Source organism: Gasterosteus aculeatus, chromosome 16 (genome assembly GCF_964276395.1).
Source record: "Gasterosteus aculeatus chromosome 16, fGasAcu3.hap1.1, whole genome shotgun sequence".
Classification (NCBI taxonomy): domain Eukaryota; kingdom Metazoa; phylum Chordata; class Actinopteri; order Perciformes; family Gasterosteidae; genus Gasterosteus; species Gasterosteus aculeatus.
This window is the reverse complement of record NC_135704.1, coordinates 19,453,180-19,474,245: the sequence shown is the minus strand read 5'-3', so window position 1 is coordinate 19,474,245 and position 21,066 is coordinate 19,453,180. Positions and strand designations below refer to the sequence as shown.

The window sequence follows — 21,066 nt, the reverse complement described above, 5'->3', positions numbered from 1 at the left end:
GCTCTCCACATACAGGCGGACAGCGGCTGGAACGCCCCCTCTGGACAGTTCATCCTCAGCGCCTACATCTCCCATGAAGCCTTGCGCCGCGCCCGGGGGATTCGTGGGAGAAGGGCTCCACAGCGCATGCGTATCCGGACGTGGCAACGGCATCATGGCCTCTTGGAATCGCCACGGGAGCCCGCTGAGGGCGGCGAAAATGTTGGTGTTGGTGCTGCTGGTGAGTCAACTAAGAACCGCGTCCGCCCGGTGGACCGGTGGACCGGCAGCGGGGCAGCGGGGCGGGGGGGCAGCGGGGCGGGGGGGGGGGGTTGCCCGGTGTCCCCTCAGGAAGACAGAAGATCAGGAACACACGTTTGCCGCGTCTCGTTCAACCGTTCAAGCTGACAGCCGCTAGCCGGACTACCGTGACGTTAACTGTATGTTCATGTATGTTCATGTATGTACATGTATGTACATGTATGTTCATGTGCACATGCTGTTACCGGATGTACCGGAGCGGGTCAAAGGTTGCGCCGGGTGCGTGTGACCCGTAACCAACGTTAACTAACACGGGGCCGTTTCTACCGGGCGGGTTTGAGTCGTTAGCTTAGTTTAGCTGCTCCGTGATTTAGTTGTTGACACAGAATGACTCACGTTCTCTGCAACAGAGTTAAAACTTGACTTTATCTAACTAACACGTAACGATGACCCTACGTTGACCCTACTGACCTCTGTGAGTAGTACATTAGTTTGAGAAGCATGAATTTTTTTTTTGTACATGTTCTGTGAGCGAGTTACACATTTACAGAGTTTAGAAGTTCAGTGAAGGGCTCACAAGGCTTTATGTCAAGCATCCTACTGCCACGGTGGGGGCGATGGTGGTGGTGGTGGTGGTGATGGTTGTGGTGGTGGTGGTGATGGTTGTGGTGGTGGTGATGTTGGTGGTGGTGGTGATGTTGGTGGTGATGGTTGTGGTGTTGGTGGTGGTGATGGTTGTGGTGTTGGTGTTGGTGGTGGTGGTGATGTTGGTGGTGATGGTTGTGGTGGTGTTGTGGTGGTGTTGGTGGTGGTGATGGTTGTGGTGTTGGTGGTGGTGTTGGTGGTGGTGGTGATGTTGGTGGTGATGGTTGTGGTGTTGGTGATGGTGGTGGTGTTGGCGGTAATGTTGGTGGTGATGTTGGTGGTGGTGATGGTTGTGGTGGTGGTGATGGTTGTGGTGATGGTGGTGATCACCACCAAGGTGTTGATGGTGGTGATGCCTCCATCACCTTGGTGGTGATCACCACCATCACCACAACCATCACCACCACCATCCAACCGATGATGTTGGTGATGTTGGCGGCGGCGGTGGGGTTAAGTAACGGAACGCGGTTGTTTCTGTTCTGTTCAGTGGCCTGTTTCTTAATGAAGGGCAAGTTGTCCGGAGCTTCATTAGTGAGAGTCGCTTCAGTATATTCAGTAAACGTATTTATTAACGGTTTGTGCTCTGTTCACATGCTGCACACCTTCACCTCGTGAAGAAGTGTAATAATATACTACATTAAAAGCTTTTTGTGTGCTGAGTACACTTTCAAATGTTTTGCATGAATTGTATAACATTCTTTTTTCAAATTCATCAAGATATTTATCGTATAATAATCAATACATCCTGAGGAATTTATTAGTTTCCCACTGACAGTGAAATCCCCCAACGTGTAGAAGCTCCTCACACCTTTGAGAACCTCGGTCCTGAGAGACGTGTGGACGTTCTCCACACAGGTCCTCCTAGAGGTCACCTGAAGTGCTTCACGCCACGACGAGGACGCGTCGTGTCATTCGTCGGTTCATAAAGCGGCCTCCTCGTAGCGAGGCGTCCTCAGCAGACCGGACGGCTTCCCGTCACGCGTCCGCTTCAGCAAACACGGGTGGAGTTTGTGTGTGTTCGGGTGTGCGTGCGTACTGATTGTGGCGTGGAACTGTTTGACTTGTTGCCACTTGGCCACGGCTCTCTACCCTCAATGTAAATTCTGCCTTATTAAAAAGCGCCAATTGATTTTTATTTTTACAGTCAAAACCGATATTCAGTGTCGAACGGTCATTGGATCACCCAGATGGCTCCACATAGAAGTAATAATGCAGAACATTTTGAATGAGATAACAGTCTCTGGAGGAGGAACTCTGGTGGTGTTTGGCTTGTCCTCGGTTCTCCACCGTGGAAATACACTCTGACTGGATCAAAGCTTCTGAGGAGACGACTCGTCGACTTGGAGGACGAAAACCTTCTGGTGTGAATGTTTAGTCCAACGCCAAAGATGATCTGTTTCAAACAACGCAGCAGAACGTTGTGTCTCCTCGTGGGCCAGCTGCTATAATCAAACCACGAAGGGATCCTCAAGAAGCAACAATGAGAAGGAAACAAGTTCCATTGTTTTGTTGTTTTGTGCCGATCCGACTCGTGGGTCTTCTGATCCAACATAACAACTATTATGTCAAACAAGCTCTGATATCAAACGTAAACCAGTGGCCTCGGTGCTTTGTGTCTAGTGACCCGTCTCCTGAAGCTTCTAGTTGGTTGCTCCTCTCAGTGAGTCAAAGCCAGTGTAGTTTTTACTGATTCACCACTAGACGTGAACTTGTCTTTGTGAAGCAGCCGGAGGTCGTACACACGCATTGTTTGTTTGTGTTTACTTGAGCTCAGCGAGGTGGCGGGCGGAGGAAGGTGGATGCGTGGCATGCCGATGGATCCGCGGTTGGTCTCCGGCTCGGTGTGATTTGATGGAGGAGAAGCTTCAGGTAGCCGTGGTCCACATCAACATAATATTTGTTATTCTGAAAAACAAGGCCTTGCACTTTGCTTTCATCGTCTAGCTGAGACTTCAAACACGTGCATTCGATCGAGGGGGAACGCCGGCAGAACAACGAGAATCAGCAAAGTGCTGTAGGAGGGCGCTGATGAAGCTGCAGCTGGTCTTCTTATCTGCAGAGGCTTCGGGATGCGTCTACTGATCTGTTTACGAATGACGATCAACATTCATGTTCACACGTTCATATTCAGATGAGCATGAGACGACGTCACGCCTCCTCCTCGTCTTCCTCATCATCTCCTCTCCAGTAGTGACCTGTGCTTTAAGGATGCACCAATCAATGGCTGTGATTGGGAGATGGGCATGGGGAGAGAACACCTGGGATCAGAGGGTCTCCACATGAAGAAGGTCTCCTGCTCCATTATGCCCATGAGCTCGGTTCCCTTGAATCCATAGAAACGCGGCTTCATTTCCATCGCTGAGTGGATCCAGAATATTCTCGGCCTTTGTCACTGAACCCATCCTTTGTTGAGCTGTGGTGAAGAGCTTCTAGTGGAGCCGCCACCTATAAATAACATGAACATGAGCTTTTAGAACCGTTACATAAATGTGCCGAGGACAGGGGCTTTAGTTCACTTACCAAAACGCACCTTCTAGCAGCGGTTTGGGTTCCTGGTTGAATCCTGTGGTCCGAGGGGGAGAAGCCCGTCGTGCAGGTGCTCCTGAGAGTGTTGGACCGCTGGGTCATCATCAGCGCCACGTCCGTGCTGTGTGAAAATGCATGGAGCTCTTTTTGTTATCACTTAAATAACAGCAGCCATCTGCTCCTGTCACCAAGTCATGAGAAGTAGAAACACTACAATAATAAATCATGTTTTATTGTTTGTTCGCTTTGTATGCAAAAGCCGTACGTGGCGTCGGCGTGGCAACGGCATCAAAGGCTTGTGTCGGCTCCGTATGAGGCCCTTATTTTGAAATGTCTGCCACCAGTGTTCCTGTTCGGGACGCGAGCGATGTGCCACCACGAGGTTGCGTTTACGCCGTTGCTGTTTGGGTGATTTACATCGGGGTCCACGGTCCGGCTGCAGATCGTCCCTTTTCTTCATTGCCGGAACGTTGAAGGACATCTTCAACCAGCAGCACGCTCAGCAGGACAACAACTCTACTAGATGTTTAAGCGTGCAATCAGAGGCTCCGCCCCCTCGGCCTAATGGCCAGCTGTCCGCTCGGCCCCGAACCAAACGAACCGGATCCAGTCCAAGCAGATGGGCGTGAACCGCGCTCTCTGCGTAACCCGGCCCGCCCTCGGGGGGGGGCTTCAGCGCGAGGAAACGAGGCCGACGGGTGCTCGTTTCCATTGCGGGTGACATCCGTCACCAGGCCGGCTCGCTGTCTCAGTCAGTCCTCCGTGAGCAGGAAGGAAGAGCTGCTTAATGGATGCTGACGGCACGGGACCGGCGCCGCGCGGCGAGCCAACTCCCCGTGCGGCTGCAGCGCGATTAGTCTCCCGGACGTGATCAAAGCGCCGCACGCTCAATAGGGGCTTTGTTTCAACGCATTAAGCTTAGTTCCCACTCCATCACGGGACCGTCCCAGATAGCTCGCTGATGAAATAGTATTTACACGCGTCAGGTTTAACGCAAAGCAACAATTAAGCTAAACATGTTCTTCAGATCAAATAGTTTACAGGATATTCAACCTTTTGTTTCTTCGTAGCACATTTAACCCGTGACTCTTTTCTGCTCTCACAGGGTTTGTATGAAGGTCGTGAAATAGTTTATGAGTCTACGGATGATTGTCATTGAAACTAAAAGTGTCCATAGACAGCACCTTAAATCTAAGGTCTACGTCACGGCGTCGGGTGGCGGCGTGATAGAATAGTGCACAGGTGATGATGTGAGTGTGACGGTGCGATCGGGAAGCCAATGCGTACTCACGAGTGTGTTTATAAAGAATACAAACCAGTAGACGGGAACGTCACCCAAAGAAACGAAAGACCTGCGATCTCCGTGTGAGCGAGTGAGGACCAGGATCTTCTCCTGCATCCTCTCAGAATCTGTCACTACAACGTCTGTCAAGCTGCTTCGCTTCTCGAGACGTTCTTAAGTTTATAACGGCGCCAAAGGGCCAAAGGGCCCCTGAAGGTTTATTCCAGCCGGGCGCCGTTTACCGCTGACCCGCATTAAAGTTCACGGCGTAAATATCCGACTTTCATTCATTCATGTCAGTGGGTCACCAAATAAACCACAGCTCATCCGGTCGGGCAGGACCGTAGTCCAACGGACTGGACCCGCCCGTCACGCCGTATCTGAGTGCCCGGGTGGTGGACCAGCACGGGGGGACATGAAATCCCTCCGGCGCGTCCCGGGTCTCCCCAGATAGACCAGCAAACCTGACAGCGATCCGTCACGCCGCTTATTGTGTTTGTTACCAGGATGTCGCTGAGTGGAACACATCGGGTTACATGACGGTACATTCTGGAACGCCGCTAAGTTAGCCCGCTAGCTAGCCAGCCAGCCGCCATGTCAGTGGCGTACAGCGAGCCCGGAGAAGAGAAATGATCCTTTGACAAAGGCTTTTGTTAAACGTGTGTGTGTGTGTGTGTGTGTGTGTGTGTGTGTGTGTGTGTGTGTGTGTGTGTGTGTGTGTGTGTGTGTGTGTGTTGCACCAGGCGGGGCTGCTGCTGGAGGCGGTGAAGGTGTCTCCTCTCATAGAGAAGGTCAGTGACCACAAAGACTTCAAGAAGCTGCTCAGGACGAGGACCAACGTCCTGGTGCTCTACACCAACACAGGTCAGAGACTCCAGGTGACCCTCTGATACGGACCCTCTGATACGGACCCTCTCAGGGGCATTAGACCCTGATCGGGGGTCTGTAGCGGTTCTGCCCCCTCCGGTCGTCACATGTGACGCCACAACATACCACGGTCATACAACCCCCACAAGAGCGCTGCTGACGTTCTGCTGTGATGGAGACATCACGGTCAGTCACATGACACCCCTGTTTTACCCTGCCTGTAAATTAAGAAAGGCCCCCGGGGAATAAAAGCGGCGTATGTCTCTAGAACATCAGCTGCAGTCGCTCACATGATAACCCCCCCCCCCCCTCCCTCCAATGCCCCCCCCCCCCCCCCCGCTCAGCTACGCTATTGTATTATTGTACCATGTTGAAAGCTGATGTAACTCAACCCCCCCCCCCCCCTCCACCCAGAACTGATCTCTTTCCCCCGTAAGCCTGGAACTCGACTCGTCTCCCCTGTGTGTCCACTCCACAGTGTCCTCTGTGTCCGGTGGGGGGGACGGGGGGGACGGGGTTTGGTGACCGGCGTTTGTTCTGTGTCTGCAGCCTCGTCGGGGGACTCCCACCTGAAGCTGCTATCGGACGTGGCCCAGGCAGTGAAGGGCCAGGGGACCATCGCCTGGGTCAACTGTGGGTCAGTGACGCGTGACTCCTCCTCCTCCTCCTCCTCCTCCTCCTCACGCGCACGCCGCTGCGTGTCCAGCTGAGAATGTGAAAGGGTCGACCTTCTCCCTGGAGTAACCGAGCCGGTCGTGTTGCGTTATGGGTTCTCCTGGTCAGGCTCTAACGTCCACAGTCTTTGTGCTTCTACAAGGAGCAGACTGGTTTTCTGTCAGATGACTGAGCGCCTCCTTCACATACGTGTGGAGATCACATCTGCTCCCGGTGCCCCCGGCCGGGGCCATCTGCCCCCCTGAGTCAGCAGGAGAGGCATTAAATCATCTCTGCAGTCAGAGGTTTATTCAAACCATCCGATTCCACAATTAGAAACAAAGGTCACAGATTTTCACCTCCAACGTTGAGAAGGAAATGATGACGTCACCGATGTTTCTCTACCTGATCATGTGACATTGTAAACAACCAATCAGTAGCGTTAGATACTAGCTCCTCCTTCCACTCTTTAGAGGACCAGGTCTAAAGGGACACTGGTTGGTGTAGAGGACCAGGTCTAAAGGGACACTGGTTGGTGTAGAGGACCAGGTCTAAAGGGACACTGGTTGGTGTAGAGGACCAGGTCTAAAGGGACACTGGTTGGTGTAGAGGACCAGGTCTAAAGGGACACTGGTTGGTGTAGAGGACCAGGTCTAAAGGGACACTGGTTGGTGTAGAGGACCAGGTCTAAAGGGACACTGGTTGGTGTAGAGGACCAGGTCTAAAGGGACACTGGTTGGTGTAGAGGACCAGGTCTAAAGGGACACTGGTTGGTGTAGAGGACCAGTGTTGCATGGATTTGTCCAGTAGTCTCACATCACTCTATCAACGGCCACGTGGATGATGATGATCATGAGTTCCAGACTATTCTGACAGCCTCCTCCTCCTCTCAGGGACCCAGAGGGCCGTAAGCTCTGTAAGAAGGTGAAGGTGGACCCGGGCTCCAGGCGTGGAGGAGCAGAGCTGCTTCACTACAAGTGAGTACGGCGCCGAGGCGTCCGATTGGCCCTCTGCACAGCTCTGACCCGCTGACCTCTTGGCTGTTTCAGAGACGGGACGTTCCACACGGAGTACAACCGGCCGGCCACCTTCAAGGTGGGTGCTCCTGCGTCCATTAGGCTCACCGAGTCCACTTAGTCTGCTGCTGCGTTCCCACTGTGGAGGAGCAATTAAGGGAAATGCAGAAATTCTGCTCCTTTTACTCTCGAGCTGTTGATTCTATTACTTTATTACATAACCGGCTTTTCTTCCTTCAGTCCATGGTAGCGTTCTTGAAGGACCCGTCAGGACCCTCGCTGTGGGAGGAGAACCCCGAGGCCAAAGACGTCGTCCACATAGAGACAGAGAAAGTAAGAAGTGGCCTGAACACCCTTTTGAGCTCACCTGTTCGCTGAGCATCATTCCAGCCCAAAATCACATATTACAAATGAGCCTCAGAGGTCTTTACAGTCCGTACATGAAACATCGTCTGTCCCGAAGCCCTCATATGACCTCCCCAACAATGAAAACCCTCCCTGGGGAACAAAGGGAGGACATTAAGGAGGGAGTTCATGCACCAAGACCAGGGGCTGGGAGGGGTCGGCCACCATCTTTCTAGCTGCTTCAGGGTCCTGGAAGCGAACAAGTCCTGCAGGGACGGCAGGTTGCAGCCGACTCCGCAGCTTGTCCACCTCTAGAACACGGAGTCCTATCAGGCTTCACCATCAAAGAGCTGCTCCACAGGCTCTGATTGAACCGACATCTCTCCTGCCTGAAGGCTCTTCAAAGGAGTCGCTGCAGGATTGTGCTGAATGTGGAGGAGGTGAAGAGGAGCCGGTAACCGGCCGTGATGCTCGCTCGCTCCTAATCAGTCAAACAACTTGCTGAGACAACCCATGCATGTTATATATGTGTGTGTGTGTATATATTATATCTACTGATATACTGAGTCTTTTGTTCTGCTTTGAAGGACTTTAGGAAGCTGCTGAAGAGAGAGGAGAGGCCGGTCCTCCTCATGTTCTACGCTCCCTGTGAGTCCTCTTCTTTTCTAATCATGTTCCGTTGTCCACGGCAACGGAGACGAGTGGTACAGAGCAACATACTGGACACTTCCCTTCTTTAGACGCTCTGTCATAAAGAATTGTATGTATTTTCACTATTAGTCTGTTATTTTTACAACAAATGTTTTTGCCTGTAAAATGTCAGGAAACAGTCACGTTTAAGGCGTCGTCTTGGCTCTGATGGTTCAGTCGTAAAGGTTCTGCTTCTCTCAGGGTGCGGAGTGTGTAAGCGGATGCAGCCCATCTTCCAGCAAGCAGCTACAGAGACCAGAGGGAAATACGTAAGTCTGCCCCCCCCCCCGGTGACACGTGTCAGCACTGAGTGTCTGCAGTGCGTCTCTGCAGCTCGTCTCTGACCCCCGGTGACCTCCACGCGCTGCCTCTTGGTTTTTCATGTGTTTCTTACCTGTTGAGGCCATGTGGACTCCGGGTCGCCCCCCCCCGTCACAACGGCGGCCATGTTATGTTATATCATTGGCTCCAAAGCAGCGGGCGCTTTGTTGAACGTAAACTCGTCTCCTCGAGCAGCAGGAGGCGAAGGAGGAGGGAAGGAGAGGCGCCTCACGCAGAGCAGGGATTCAAAGATAATCAACTGCATGTTTGTTTGAGTAGTGAGGGAGTAATTACCACCAGGAGGAACAACCCTCTGATTAATGTGGGGCGTTAGATTTATTCAGCAGTATCTCTCAATACAAACGTCTTTGTTGGCGCTACATGGCGAGGACATTGTTAAAGAACTCAACTTTTTTTAACATGCGTGTTGTACAACGCTTCCTCAGAGGGAACCTGGGAACTTTCACTGTTTAGATTAATGTTACGAATATTATTGTTTGATTTCTGACCAGGTGTCAACCTCTGGTTCTTAAAGTGAAGCCAAAGCTTCACGTATCAAAGCTGCATTCTCTGTAGTGACCAGCAGGGGGCGACTCCTCTGCTCCCATAGACGTCTATGAGGAAATGACTACTTCTCTGTAGTGACCAGCAGGGGGCGACTCCTCTGCTCCCATAGACGTCTATGAGGAAATGACTACTTCTCTGTAGTGACCAGCAGGGGGCGACTCCTCTGCTCCCATAGACGTCTATGAGGAAATGACTACTTCTCTGTAGTGACCAGCAGGGGGCGACTCCTCTGCTCCCATAGACGTCTATGAGGAAATGACTCTACTTCTCTGTAGTGACCAGCAGGGGGCGACTCCTCTGCTCCCATAGACGTCTATGAGGAAATGACTCTACTTCTCTGTAGTGACCAGCAGGGGGCGACTCCTCTGCTCCCATAGACGTCTATGAGGAAATGACTCTACTTCTCTGTAGTGACCAGCAGGGGGCGACTCCTCTGCTCCCATAGACGTCTATGAGGAAATGACTCTACTTCTCTGTAGTGACCAGCAGGGGGCGACTCCTCTGCTCCCATAGACGTCTATGAGGAAATGACTCTACTTCTCTGTAGTGACCAGCAGGGGGCGACTCCTCTGCTCCCATAGACGTCTATGAGGAAATGACTCTACTTCTCTGTAGTGACCAGCAGGGGGCGACTCCTCTGAGGAAATGATTTATTCCCTCAGTGAACATTGTAAACACGTTTAGCATCGAGTAGCTGGCATGCAGGTTCCACGCTAGCATTAGCACTTCATCATGCTAATGCTAATCAGTGTGGCTATGAAGTGAAATTCTATACTATTTTATTCCCGATGAAAAACGATGAACTTTACTCACTAACTTGCTACATGAAAGGAAGCGCGGCGTGAATGTCGTCGTCCCTAAAGTCGCATTCTCACCATCTCATCTGCATTCAAGCGTCGTTCCGTCGAGCCGTCTCTTTTCATACTTGCTGTGATCCGTCTTGCTGTGCGGAGGCCCTCTGATGACGTCCTTTCTGCATCCTTCACCTTCCCTTCAGACCCGGGGCTCATTTAGCTTCTCTCTTTCCCTCTCAAGGTGCTGGCGGGGATGAATGTGCACCCGGCTGAGTTTGACGGCCTCAAGCAGGAGTTCAACGTCAAAGGCTACCCGACCTTCTGCTACTTTGAGTGAGTGGAGTCCCGTCATCCGTCTCACTTCGGAGGCCTGTCCTCTCAGACGACACCAGAGGGACTCAACGCTCCCGCTCCCTTTGAAGAGCAGTGAAGTGACCGAGGAAAAGACCCCAGACGTCAACTAGCTTTCATGTGTTCATTTGAGCCTCCTGCGTCTTTAGAACACAATCGACACTTGTTTCCTTACAGGGTTTGTCTGAAGTGTTTAGATATTCTGTTGAAGTAGAGCGAGTACTTCACACAGCAAAGGGCCGCTTTTAAACTCACCTGGGGGCCACGTGACCTCACGCTGCCTTTCTGCTCACTGACTCTGGCGTCCAGGTCTCTCATCCCCGTTCATCATGTCATCAGTCTCTCTCATTGCAGCTCTTTTAATTGTGTGTGTTAGCTGGCGGCGCATTAGCCTTGGCGAGCTAACGAGCGTCCAAGCCTCTCAGCTTGGGTAATGAGCCCCTCTCTGATAGTTTTCTCAGGGTCCCCCCCCCCCATATCCCCATATTGCAGATAGAGACGGCGGCTCAGTTAAACTGTTCCTCGGTCCCACGTGGGGCCGAGGGGCTGCACAGCGTCGGGGTGACTTTCCCCAGCGTGACTCCTACCGGGTTCCACTGCTGGAGATGAAGAAGCCGTCGCTCGTAAATCTCCCTGATTGGATCCCGAGCAGCGGCTTGCTTTAAAATGCAGGTTTTCACCCTGTAAAGCCAGCGCGTGTGATGGTGGATCACCTGTAACGCCTTTAACGGTGTCCCTCCGTGTGTCTGGACCCCCCCTGTGCGTGAGCACAGATAAACTCCACACCAAGGAGATGCTTTAAGCTCACCTCCTCTCTTCAACGCTGGCATGCAGCAACAAAACGTGGCGTTCCTGCAGAGCGACGCCCCCACGTACAGATAAACGCGTCACTCTGGTTCTCAGGGAGCCGTGGAGGCCGTGGTCAGTTCGTGATTGACGCCACACGCCGTATCTGAGTCCGTACTCACAATGACAGGGATCCGACCGCTTGACTGAGGTCACCTCGTTCCTGTGTGTTCCTGTAGGAAGGGGAAGTTCCTGCACCACTATGAGAACTACGGAGGCACAGCCGAGGACATCGCTGACTGGATGAAGAGGTGAGTAGAGACACGCCGGCCGTCTGGTGGAGTCTGGTGACAGGAGCCGTGATCCAGCGGCTCGCCGTAGAGCAGACGAGCCGCTCCCTACAGATGGAAAAGTATTGTGTGCGTGTGCGTGTGTGTGTGTGTGCGTGTGTGTGTGCGTGTGCGTGTCGTTGGCACCGCGGCGCTTGACTCACCAGGGCGGGTCTGCTTGGTTCCAGATGTGTGTGACATGCTGGGAGGGGGGTCGGGCTCACAGCTGGGTCTCATTTCTAAGTATATTTAAAAACCTGCCGTTTCAGCCCCCGGCCCCCCCAGCCGAAGACCCCCGAGGTGCCGTGGCCGGAGACGGACTCCCAGGTGTTCCACCTGACCGACGAGGGGTTCGACAGCTTCCTGGAGGAGCACCCTGCCGCCCTGGTCATGTTCTACGCCCCGTGTGAGTACCGTCATCTGATCACCAGATGATCACATGGTCCGATTTCCAACCATAAGCCAGTCGTTGTTGTTGTTGTTGTTGTCGTCGTGTTATAATCCTTCTGTGTTTCACGTTACGGTCAAACCACCAGTCCCACGTTTGACAAACGCAACATGTTTTTAAGGGATAAATCGAATCGGTAATAATTTGCCGGATGGTCGATTTACTAAAATAAGCCAATAATCGTTGTTGTGCGTCTCTGTGGTGGATTAAAGCCGTAATAATCTCACGTCTCAGAAACATTCACTACGATCCCTGAGGAAGTCGTTCCAGTGGAATCGGGCCACACCAGATGTGGCATGTCGATTAATGCGACTCATATACCCACCCCCCAATCTATCTCTGCCCCCCCTCCCCCCAATGAGTGAGCAAGAAGACAGGTCCTCTCCAGCTGTTAGCCACGTCCCAACTCCCAACTCTCCCTCGCTGCTACGTCTACTTACACCACCAGTAGGACAACGACTGCAATACGATGGAGACCAGAAGCACCGCTCATCACTGTAGTGTCATTAGTTCAAGTAGCCCCCCCCCCCCACACACACTTACACACACACACCCTCTCACACACACACACACACACACACACACACCCTCTCACACACACACACACACACACACACACACACACACACACACACACACCCTCTCACACACACACACACACACACACACACACACACACACACACCCTTGCACCACATATTTTATACCGCGACACAAACATTTATTGCGCACAATTACACCGCACATCTCTGTCTGTCTCTCTCTCTCTCACACACACACACACACACACACACACACACACACACACACACACACACACTCTGCTGCCTCGGTGCACTTCCTTTAATGGCTGCTGTCAGAGTGAGATTCACGGTCTGCAGACCTCCGTCCTCTCGGCGTCTCCGTCCTCTCGGCGTCTCCGTCCTCTCGGCGTCTCCGTCCTCTCGGCGTCTCCGTCCTCTCGGCGTCTCCGTCCTCTCAGCGTCTCCGTCCTCTCAGCGTCTCCGTCCTCTCAGCGTCTCCGTCCTCTCAGCGTCTCCGTCCTCTCGGCATCTCCGTCCTCTCAGCGTCTCCGTCCTCTCGCTGAGGATTGTTTTGTTGACGCTGGGGTCGTCGTGGCGCAGGGGTTAGAGAAGGTGTGCTGGGAAGCAAAAGGTTGGTGGTTCGATTCCAGGCTGCCCCATGATCCATGTCGAAGTGTCCCTGAGCAAGACACCTAACCCCTAATTGCTCCCCGGGCAAAATGTGAAAAATCCATGGGTTTAAAGTGTGATGTAAGTCGCTTTGGATAAAAGCGTCTGCTAAATGACCTGTAATGTAATGTAATGTAATGTTTTATTCTTCTCGTCTCTACAAACCGTTTGTTTTAAACCAAATTCTGTTAGAAACATTAAACTCTGAATCCTCCACATGATTAATTCACAGAAGTATCCTGCTACTCATTCTAATTATAATAACAATAAACTGCTTAAAATGACACTTCATTTAATCTTAAATGATTTTATTAGATATTATCGCGTCACAGAGACCATCAGGATACTTTTAACCAACAGATAAATGATGATGATGTGTATTTATCCCGATGCTGGGCGTGAGCAGCATCCTGTTACTTTTGTATCATATATATAAATATGTGTGTGTACTGTATATAAACATATATACATGTTCGTATATAATGTGTGTGTGTGTCCTGCAGGGTGCGGCCACTGTAAGAAGATGAAGCCCGAGTACGACGAAGCCGCCCGGGTCCTCAACCGGGCTTCAGACGTGAGTTCCTTCATGTCCGCCCACAGTGCTGGACGCGAGGAGCCTCTGCAGAGTCCTCCTCTCCTTTCCTGGTGACGGAGCACGATCGAGCTGGTTGGGCGTTGACGGCTCACCTGATGAAGCCCCCCCCCCCCCCCCTCCGTCCTCAGAGTCCCGGCGTGGTGGCGGCGGTGGACTCCACGCTGCAGAAGGCCGTGAGCGAGCGCTTCAAGATCTCCGGCTTCCCCACCGTCAAGTACTTCGAGAGAGGCGAGGACAAGTACACGCTGCCCCACCTCCGGAGCAAGGACAAGATCATCGAGTTCATGCACAAGTGAGCAGGGCCCCTCCGTCACCTCCGTCACCTCCGTCACCTCCGTCACCTTTCCCTAGTTCACAGACCGTCTGCATGTCCAGCCTTTGTTTGCTTTTCTTTCTTCTGCTGTTTATTCTCCCCTCACGTGTCTATTGAACGTCGTCCACCTCGTAGAATAAATGTGGTTCTTCTTCAGCCCTGAGGCTCCGCCTCCACCAGAGCGGTCGTGGGAGGACCAGCCGTCCAGCGTCAGCCATCTTGGACTGGAGGATTTCCGCGAGGCGCTGAAGAAGAAGAAGCACGCCCTGGTGATGTTCTACGCTCCCTGTAAGAGCTTCCAATGCTCAGCTTGGACCCTTTCCTGATTTTTAATCAAGTCCAGCTCCTCTTCGATAGCCGCGCCTCGGCCCCGGGGAGACGGCGTCCTGACTCACGCCTGCAAAACAAGTGCGCTCGCGTTTCCCCCCGTTTCTCCCGTTTAACGGGGAGACGAACGCCAGGCGCTGTTTGTGCTCATTTCTCAGACTCGAGTGACCTCATTGGTTTGCTCATCGTTGTTCCTCGGCCACAGGAACGCCTCTGGAGGTCTGGAGGTCAAAGGTCACCGCGTGTGGAACCTTTAAAGGTTTAAGGGCCGTTTAATGCGTTTATTTAAAGTAACGTTTGTTCTGTAGAGGCTGCTTCTCTTCTGTAGCCCCTCCATTAAAAACAGTGTGTTTATATTAATATAAATATGTATTTATACACATACATTGATCAGAAGGAGAAACGTCATTCAGGGCGACGTTAAAGTACAAAGAGACAAAGTAAAGACCAACAAACTAACAAACCGCTCATAGAACAACACGTTCTGCTGCTTTAAAAGGATTATTATTAAAATGCTAATAATGTGCTAATTAGGAACAAATGGTCCACTTCTTCTTCTACACAATATGTCAGTCTCCTCCTCCTCCCCCTCTCCTCCTCCTCCTCCTCCACAGGACCCCCCCCCCCCCCCTCTGCTCCTCCAGGCCTCTCAGCTGTTGTTGTTGTTGTGTGTAAACGTGTTTCTCCCACTAACGGGAGGAGGGGTAGCTGGGGGGTCTGCAGGTGTTCGGGGTCTCTGGTAGCTGACCAGGGGCCCCTCCCCGCTGCATGGAGGCCTCAACATGTCGTCCTCGTCCTGCAGGGTGTCCCCACTGCAAGAACGCCGTCCCCCACTTCAGCACAGCAGCAGAGGTCTTCAGAGACGACCGCAAGGTCAGTGCTGCTTTGTAGAAGCAACTGCAGGAGGAGCTTCTATTCAACGCTGGAGACGTGTTTATATGAGTGTAGACCACGAATCACCACCATGACCTCAGCTCTGGCTGCTTTAGCACACGTGACGAATGACGTTTATAACAGCTTCTTGCTTAAAGAAAACATAGAGGGTCTGAAAGGAACCGAGAGGAAACTCAGAAGGAGACTCGAGGTTCACGCCTCGCTCGGGTTCCTGAAGGTCTCACGGCCTCGTGGAGGTTCATGGAGGGTCGTGCACCTCCTCCTTCTCGCGGCTGTGACGCCCTCTGACTGCAGGCCTCACACACACACTCTGGTTCATGATCTCGAAGCACACGTCACCTCCAGAACACACATCGCGTGGCTGCCTCTTGACTTCATGCTTTCCTCTAGACGCTCTCATTGGTTTGGAATTCCTTAAAAATGGGTGTCGGATGATGAATCTGTGAATTCAAATCATTGTTATAGAAGAATAAAAGGATGTAACATGAGCCGAGTGGTATAAAGAAGCTGAAGGCTGTTGGCTTTTGTTAGCGGAGGAATGACACCGCTTTTATTTTCTCAATCTCTCCTCAAGCGAAGATAAAACGGAGCTTCTATTAACTGAACCCTCGTGGGGAGAATGCTAAAATCCAAACGGAGAAATGTCTCTTTAACAATCGGAAGCTTGATGTGCGTCCTGAGGAGGATTATCGGTCTCCTAAAATAATCAATGTATTTAGAACTCTCACCTTTCTGAGCAGAAGTGAAGCTGCCGTCTGTGATCTCTTCAAACACAGCAGACTCATTAAAGCCTCTCGGCTCACAGGAGGTTCCTCCTCCCCTGTGAATGGAGTCTGGTTGCTTGGCTCTGAACAGACCCCCCCCTGCGTCTCCTCAGATCGTGTACGCCGCCGTGGACTGTACCAGGGGACAGAACCAGGAGCTCTGCAAGCAGGAGGGAGTGGAGGGCTACCCGACGTTCAACCACTACAACTACGGCAAGTTCGTGGAGAAGTACAACGGAGATCGCGGGGTGAGTCGACGCACAAATCCCGCTTCCTGTCCTTCCTGGGAAAAGCAGACAGGAGCTCTCTGCTTGGCCCGGAGGTCCCCCCGGACTTCATTAAATGCTCCTCCTGCTGTGTGAGGAGGGAGCCCCAGGAGCCTCCCTTAGATCACACCTTTAACAGCCCTTTAAATCCACGCTGTCAGTCTTAAGAGGCATTAAAAGCCCAGTGAAGCAACACCGCCTTTAATGGGGGGTGGGAGGGTTGCAGAAGATGATCTCATCACTGTACTAATTGTTACTGACCGAGGTTAATTTAATTGGTTTAGAATTAAGCCAAGCTTTGTTCAATATAAAAGGGTTCAAACTCCAGCAACATCCAGCATGAAACTACGGTCCTATAACGAGTTAAAGCTGCATTCTCTCTCCTGACCAGCAGGGGGCGACTCCTCTGCTCCCATAGACGTCTATGAGGAAATGACTCTACTTCTCTGTAGTGACCAGCAGGGGGCGACTCCTCTGCTCCCATAGACGTCTATGAGGAAATGACTCTACTTCTCTGTAGTGACCAGCAGGGGGCGACTCCTCTGCTCCCATAGACGTCTATGAGGAAATGACTCTACTTCTCTGTAGTGACCAGCAGGGGGCGACTCCTCTGCTCCCATAGACGTCTATGAAACAATGACTCTACTTCTCTGCAGTGACCAGCAGGGGGCGACTCCTCTGCTCCCATGGACGTCTATGAGGAAATGACTCTACTTCTCTGCAGTGACCAGCAGGGGGCGACTCCTCTGCTCCCATAGACGTCTATGAGGAAATGACTCTACTTCTCTGCAGTGACCAGCAGGGGGCGACTCCTCTGCTCCCATAGACGTCTATGAGGAAATGACTCTACTTCTCTGTAGTGACCAGCAGGGGGCGACTCCTCTGCTCCCATAGACGTCTATGAGGAAATGACTCTACTTCTCTGTAGTGACCAGCAGGGGGCGACTCCTCTGCTCCCATAGACGTCTATGAGGAAATGACTCTACTTCTCTGTAGTGACCAGCAGGGGGCGACTCCTCTGCTCCCATAGACGTCTATGAGGAAATGACTCTACTTCTCTGTAGTGACCAGCAGGGGGCGACTCCTCTGCTCCCATAGACGTCTATGAGGAAATGACTCTACTTCTCTGTAGTGACCAGCAGGGGGCGACTCCTCTGCTCCCATAGACGTCTATGAGGAAATGACTCTACTTCTCTGTAGTGACCAGCAGGGGGCGACTCCTCTGCTCCCATAGACGTCTATGAGGAAATGACTCTACTTCTCTGTAGTGACCAGCAGGGGACGACTCCTCTGCTCCCATAGACGTCTATGAGGAAATGACTCTACTTCTCTGTAGTGACCAGCAGGGGGCGACTCCTCTGCTCCCATAGACGTCTATGAGGAAATGACTCTACTTCTCTGTAGTGACCAGCAGGGGGCGACTCCTCTGCTCCCATAGACGTCTATGAGGAAATGACTCTACTTCTCTGTAGTGACCAGCAGGGGGCGACTCCTCTGCTCCCATAGACGTCTATGAAACAATGACTCTACTTCTCTGCAGTGACCAGCAGGGGGCGACTCCTCTGCTCCCATAGACGTCTATGAGGAAATGACTCTACTTCTCTGCAGTGACCAGCAGGGGGCGACTCCTCTGCTCCCATAGACGTCTATGAGGAAATGACTCTACTTCTCTGCAGTGACCAGCAGGGGGCGACTCCTCTGCTCCCATAGACGTCTATGAGGAAATGACTCTACTTCTCTGTAGTGACCAGCAGGGGGCGACTCCTCTGCTCCCATAGACGTCTATGAGGAAATGACTCTACTTCTCTGTAGTGACCAGCAGGGGGCGACTCCTCTGCTCCCATAGACGTCTATGAGGAAATGACTCTACTTCTCTGTAGTGACCAGCAGGGGGCGACTCCTCTGCTCCCATAGACGTCTATGAGGAAATGACTCTACTTCTCTGTAGTGACCAGCAGGGGGCGACTCCTCTGCTCCCATAGACGTCTATGAGGAAATGACTCTACTTCTCTGTAGTGACCAGCAGGGGGCGACTCCTCTGCTCCCATAGACGTCTATGAGGAAATGACTCTACTTCTCTGTAGTGACCAGCAGGGGGCGACTCCTCTGCTCCCATAGACGTCTATGAGGAAATGACTCTACTTCTCTGTAGTGACCAGCAGGGGGCGACTCCTCTGCTCCCATAGACGTCTATGAGGAAATGACTCTACTTCTCTGTAGTGACCAGCAGGGGACGACTCCTCTGCTCCCATAGACGTCTATGAGGAAATGACTCTACTTCTCTGTAGTGACCAGCAGGGGACGACTCCTCTGCTCCCATAGACGTCTATGAGGAAATGACTCTACTTCTCTGTAGTGACCAGCAGGGGGCGACTCCTCTGCTCCCATAGACGTCTATGAGGAAATGACTCTACTTCTCTGTAGTGACCAGCAGGGGGTGACTCTACTTCTCTGTAGTGACCAGCAGGGGGCGACTCCTCTGCTCCCATAGACGTCTATGAGGAAATGACTCTACTTCACTCTTGATTTATTCCCTCAGTAAACATCGTAAACATGAGTTTATGGTCTCGGTCTCTAGTTTAAGTCTTCTTCATTTCATTTAGAGTCAAACAGACTATAAAGCAGAGGCTACACGCTGATTGTTTCAAGTCTTCTTCAATCCAGCATGATGTTCATTTAGGTCTGTAGACCTAAACGACATCTCTACGTCCTCCTGGGTGCAGATGAGGTCGCTCCTTGTCCACCGGTTGATTTAAAAACTAAATGGCGTGGTTTCTCTCCACAGGAGACGGGCTTCATCGGATTCATGCGCAGCCTGCGAGGCCGCGACCAGGAGAAGGTGGTCAAGAGGAAGGAGGAGCTCTGAGGTGCGCAGGGAGGGACGCATTGCATCGTGACCTCTGAACCCCCCCACAAGCAGCACTGATGGTGGGAGACTTGATGACCTCAGCTCAAAAGGCTTTTCTTCTTTTCTTTTTTTATACGCCACCGATGACGTTTGTAAACTTGAGACTTCTGACACTGTGTGAAGAGCTACACTCTATATTTTATCTATGCAACAAGGATCCCTACTGGGGGGGTCTCAGTGATGCGCTGTGGTGGGTAAAGGTGGGGGCACCACGGGGGTCTATTATTCCAGGTGCTTTCCGGCTCTGCTTCCCTTTTTCTTTCTTTTTGAAGTTTTTTTCCAACCTGTGGCCTTAAAGATGTGAAATAAAAAGAAAATGATGAACCGCCAAATATTCCCCAGATGTTGACGTCACGACCTCTGGCCTCATTTGCATACTGCAAGCAACATGGTGATCATAAACATACATAACCACCCCGTTCCCGTCGATTCCAGCCAAATATCCCACAGTACACCTCTGCGTCCAGACAGCGTGCGAGGAGCCGCCGGATGACTCTACGAGACCTCGGGTCTCACTGTGGTGTGTTCAAACCCACCAGAAATATCTATAATCTGCTTTTTTTACTCATGAATAAGGGTCTCAGGGAAAGCGAAACAATTTAAAGGGAACTAGCTTGTGAAATCCAAATCATTCTCCGGCTCTTAAATGTTGTTTCCATTTGTACCCCAAATAAAAGCTGTTTGTCCTTCTGTGAGGAATCGCACGCGCGAGACTCTAAGAACACATTTCAGAAGAAATGATAATAAAGTCAAACTTTTCCAACAATTTTTTTTCCATTTGTTTTTTTCTTTTCATAAAGAGTGTTGGTGAACGAGAATATTGTGTCCTCTAATCTTACAATAATTTTTGTGGAGAAAAAAGATTTTAATGAATAATTTATTATCTCAGTCGCATCTGATCTAGTAATGGACATTCCTAATAATAATAATAATGTCTCTAGCGCCACCATCAGGTCAACAGTGGGAAATGTTGCAGGAAAAAAGTTCCAAAATATTAGGTCAAAAAAGGTGTTTCAAATGTTTTCAAAAAATGTTAATTTTTTTATTAAGTCTGGTTGGGAAATGTTTAAAAAATTCAAAATGTGTCTAAAATGTCATGAAAAAAATACAAATTTCAATAAAGTCTATATGTAAGGTGAAAAAGGTGAAAAAAGGAAAATATATCTATATCTAAAATATCAATACGTTGTCTAAAAATGTCTAGGAAAAAAAAGACATGACATTTTTTGACAAGAAATTTTAGGTCGAAGAATATTTTGATGAAAAAAGTTAAAACGTAAGTTGGAGAAATGATAAATATCCAATTCTGTTTTGAAAAACAGTCAAAATACATTGTCTTAATGTCATGGAAATAAAGACAACAGGTTAAAAAAATTCAATTATTTTTCGGATAAATATGAAAACTGGAATAAGGTCATGAAAATGTCGATGTCAAAGTACATTGTCTTAAAATGGCATGAAAAAAATTCAAAATATGTAAGGTGGAAATAGGTCAATGTCTAAAATCAAAAAATGTTTTAAAAAACAATTAGTATTTGATGAAAGTGTAGTAGGACCACATTATCAGGTAGAAAATATTTTTGAAAAAGTATTATGTAAGGTGGAAAAGGGTCATGGAAGAAATAAGTCAAAAACTGTTTTTAAAAAAGTCAAAATATGTAAGGTGTCAAAAAATTGTTTTGAAAAGAATGTTAAAATATCTGAAGTCAATTTTTTCTTTTCGAAAAAAATCTGGCTGAAAAATATTTTGATAGAAAAAGTCAAAATATGTAAAATAAAAAAAATATATATTACCTCCCAAAATATCTAAGGTCAAATGTTTTACAGTCAAACGTAAACGTCAAATGTTCAAGGTCCAAAGTCCAAAGAATGCTGTCAAAACATGTTTATGGACGCCTTTAATAAGCAAATGTTAGTCCACACGACCCACAACATTAGTTCCAAG

General features: G+C 50.4%; 1 protein-coding gene across 1 annotated transcript; it reads left to right on the top strand.

Annotated features, from left to right (window-relative positions):
- The first annotated feature begins 76 nt into the window (after positions 1-76).
- Positions 77-19,887, top strand: pdia5 (protein disulfide isomerase family A, member 5). The gene is made up of 17 exons (XM_078090984.1): positions 77-220; positions 5,437-5,557; positions 6,110-6,197; positions 7,108-7,191; positions 7,264-7,309; positions 7,471-7,563; positions 8,163-8,223; positions 8,467-8,534; positions 10,189-10,280; positions 11,324-11,395; positions 11,683-11,819; positions 13,558-13,628; positions 13,778-13,941; positions 14,120-14,250; positions 15,092-15,162; positions 16,061-16,195; positions 18,999-19,887. Exons 1-17 carry the CDS (start codon positions 155-157, stop codon positions 19,077-19,079), a joined length of 1,581 nt encoding a protein of 526 aa, XP_077947110.1. The 5' UTR covers positions 77-154; the 3' UTR covers positions 19,080-19,887.
- Positions 19,888-21,066: the final 1,179 nt, after the last annotated feature.

Bases quoted from the DNA above. Each gene is read 5' to 3' on its own strand.
- pdia5 (XM_078090984.1), top strand. From the start codon at position 155: ATGGCCTCTTGGAATCGCCACGGGAGCCCGCTGAGGGCGGCGAAAATG. The intron at 221-5,436 runs GTGAGTCAACTA...GTGTTGCACCAG, and splicing joins TGTTGGTGTTGGTGCTGCTG to GCGGGGCTGCTGCTGGAGGC. The intron at 7,564-8,162 runs GTAAGAAGTGGC...TCTGCTTTGAAG, and splicing joins TCCACATAGAGACAGAGAAA to GACTTTAGGAAGCTGCTGAA.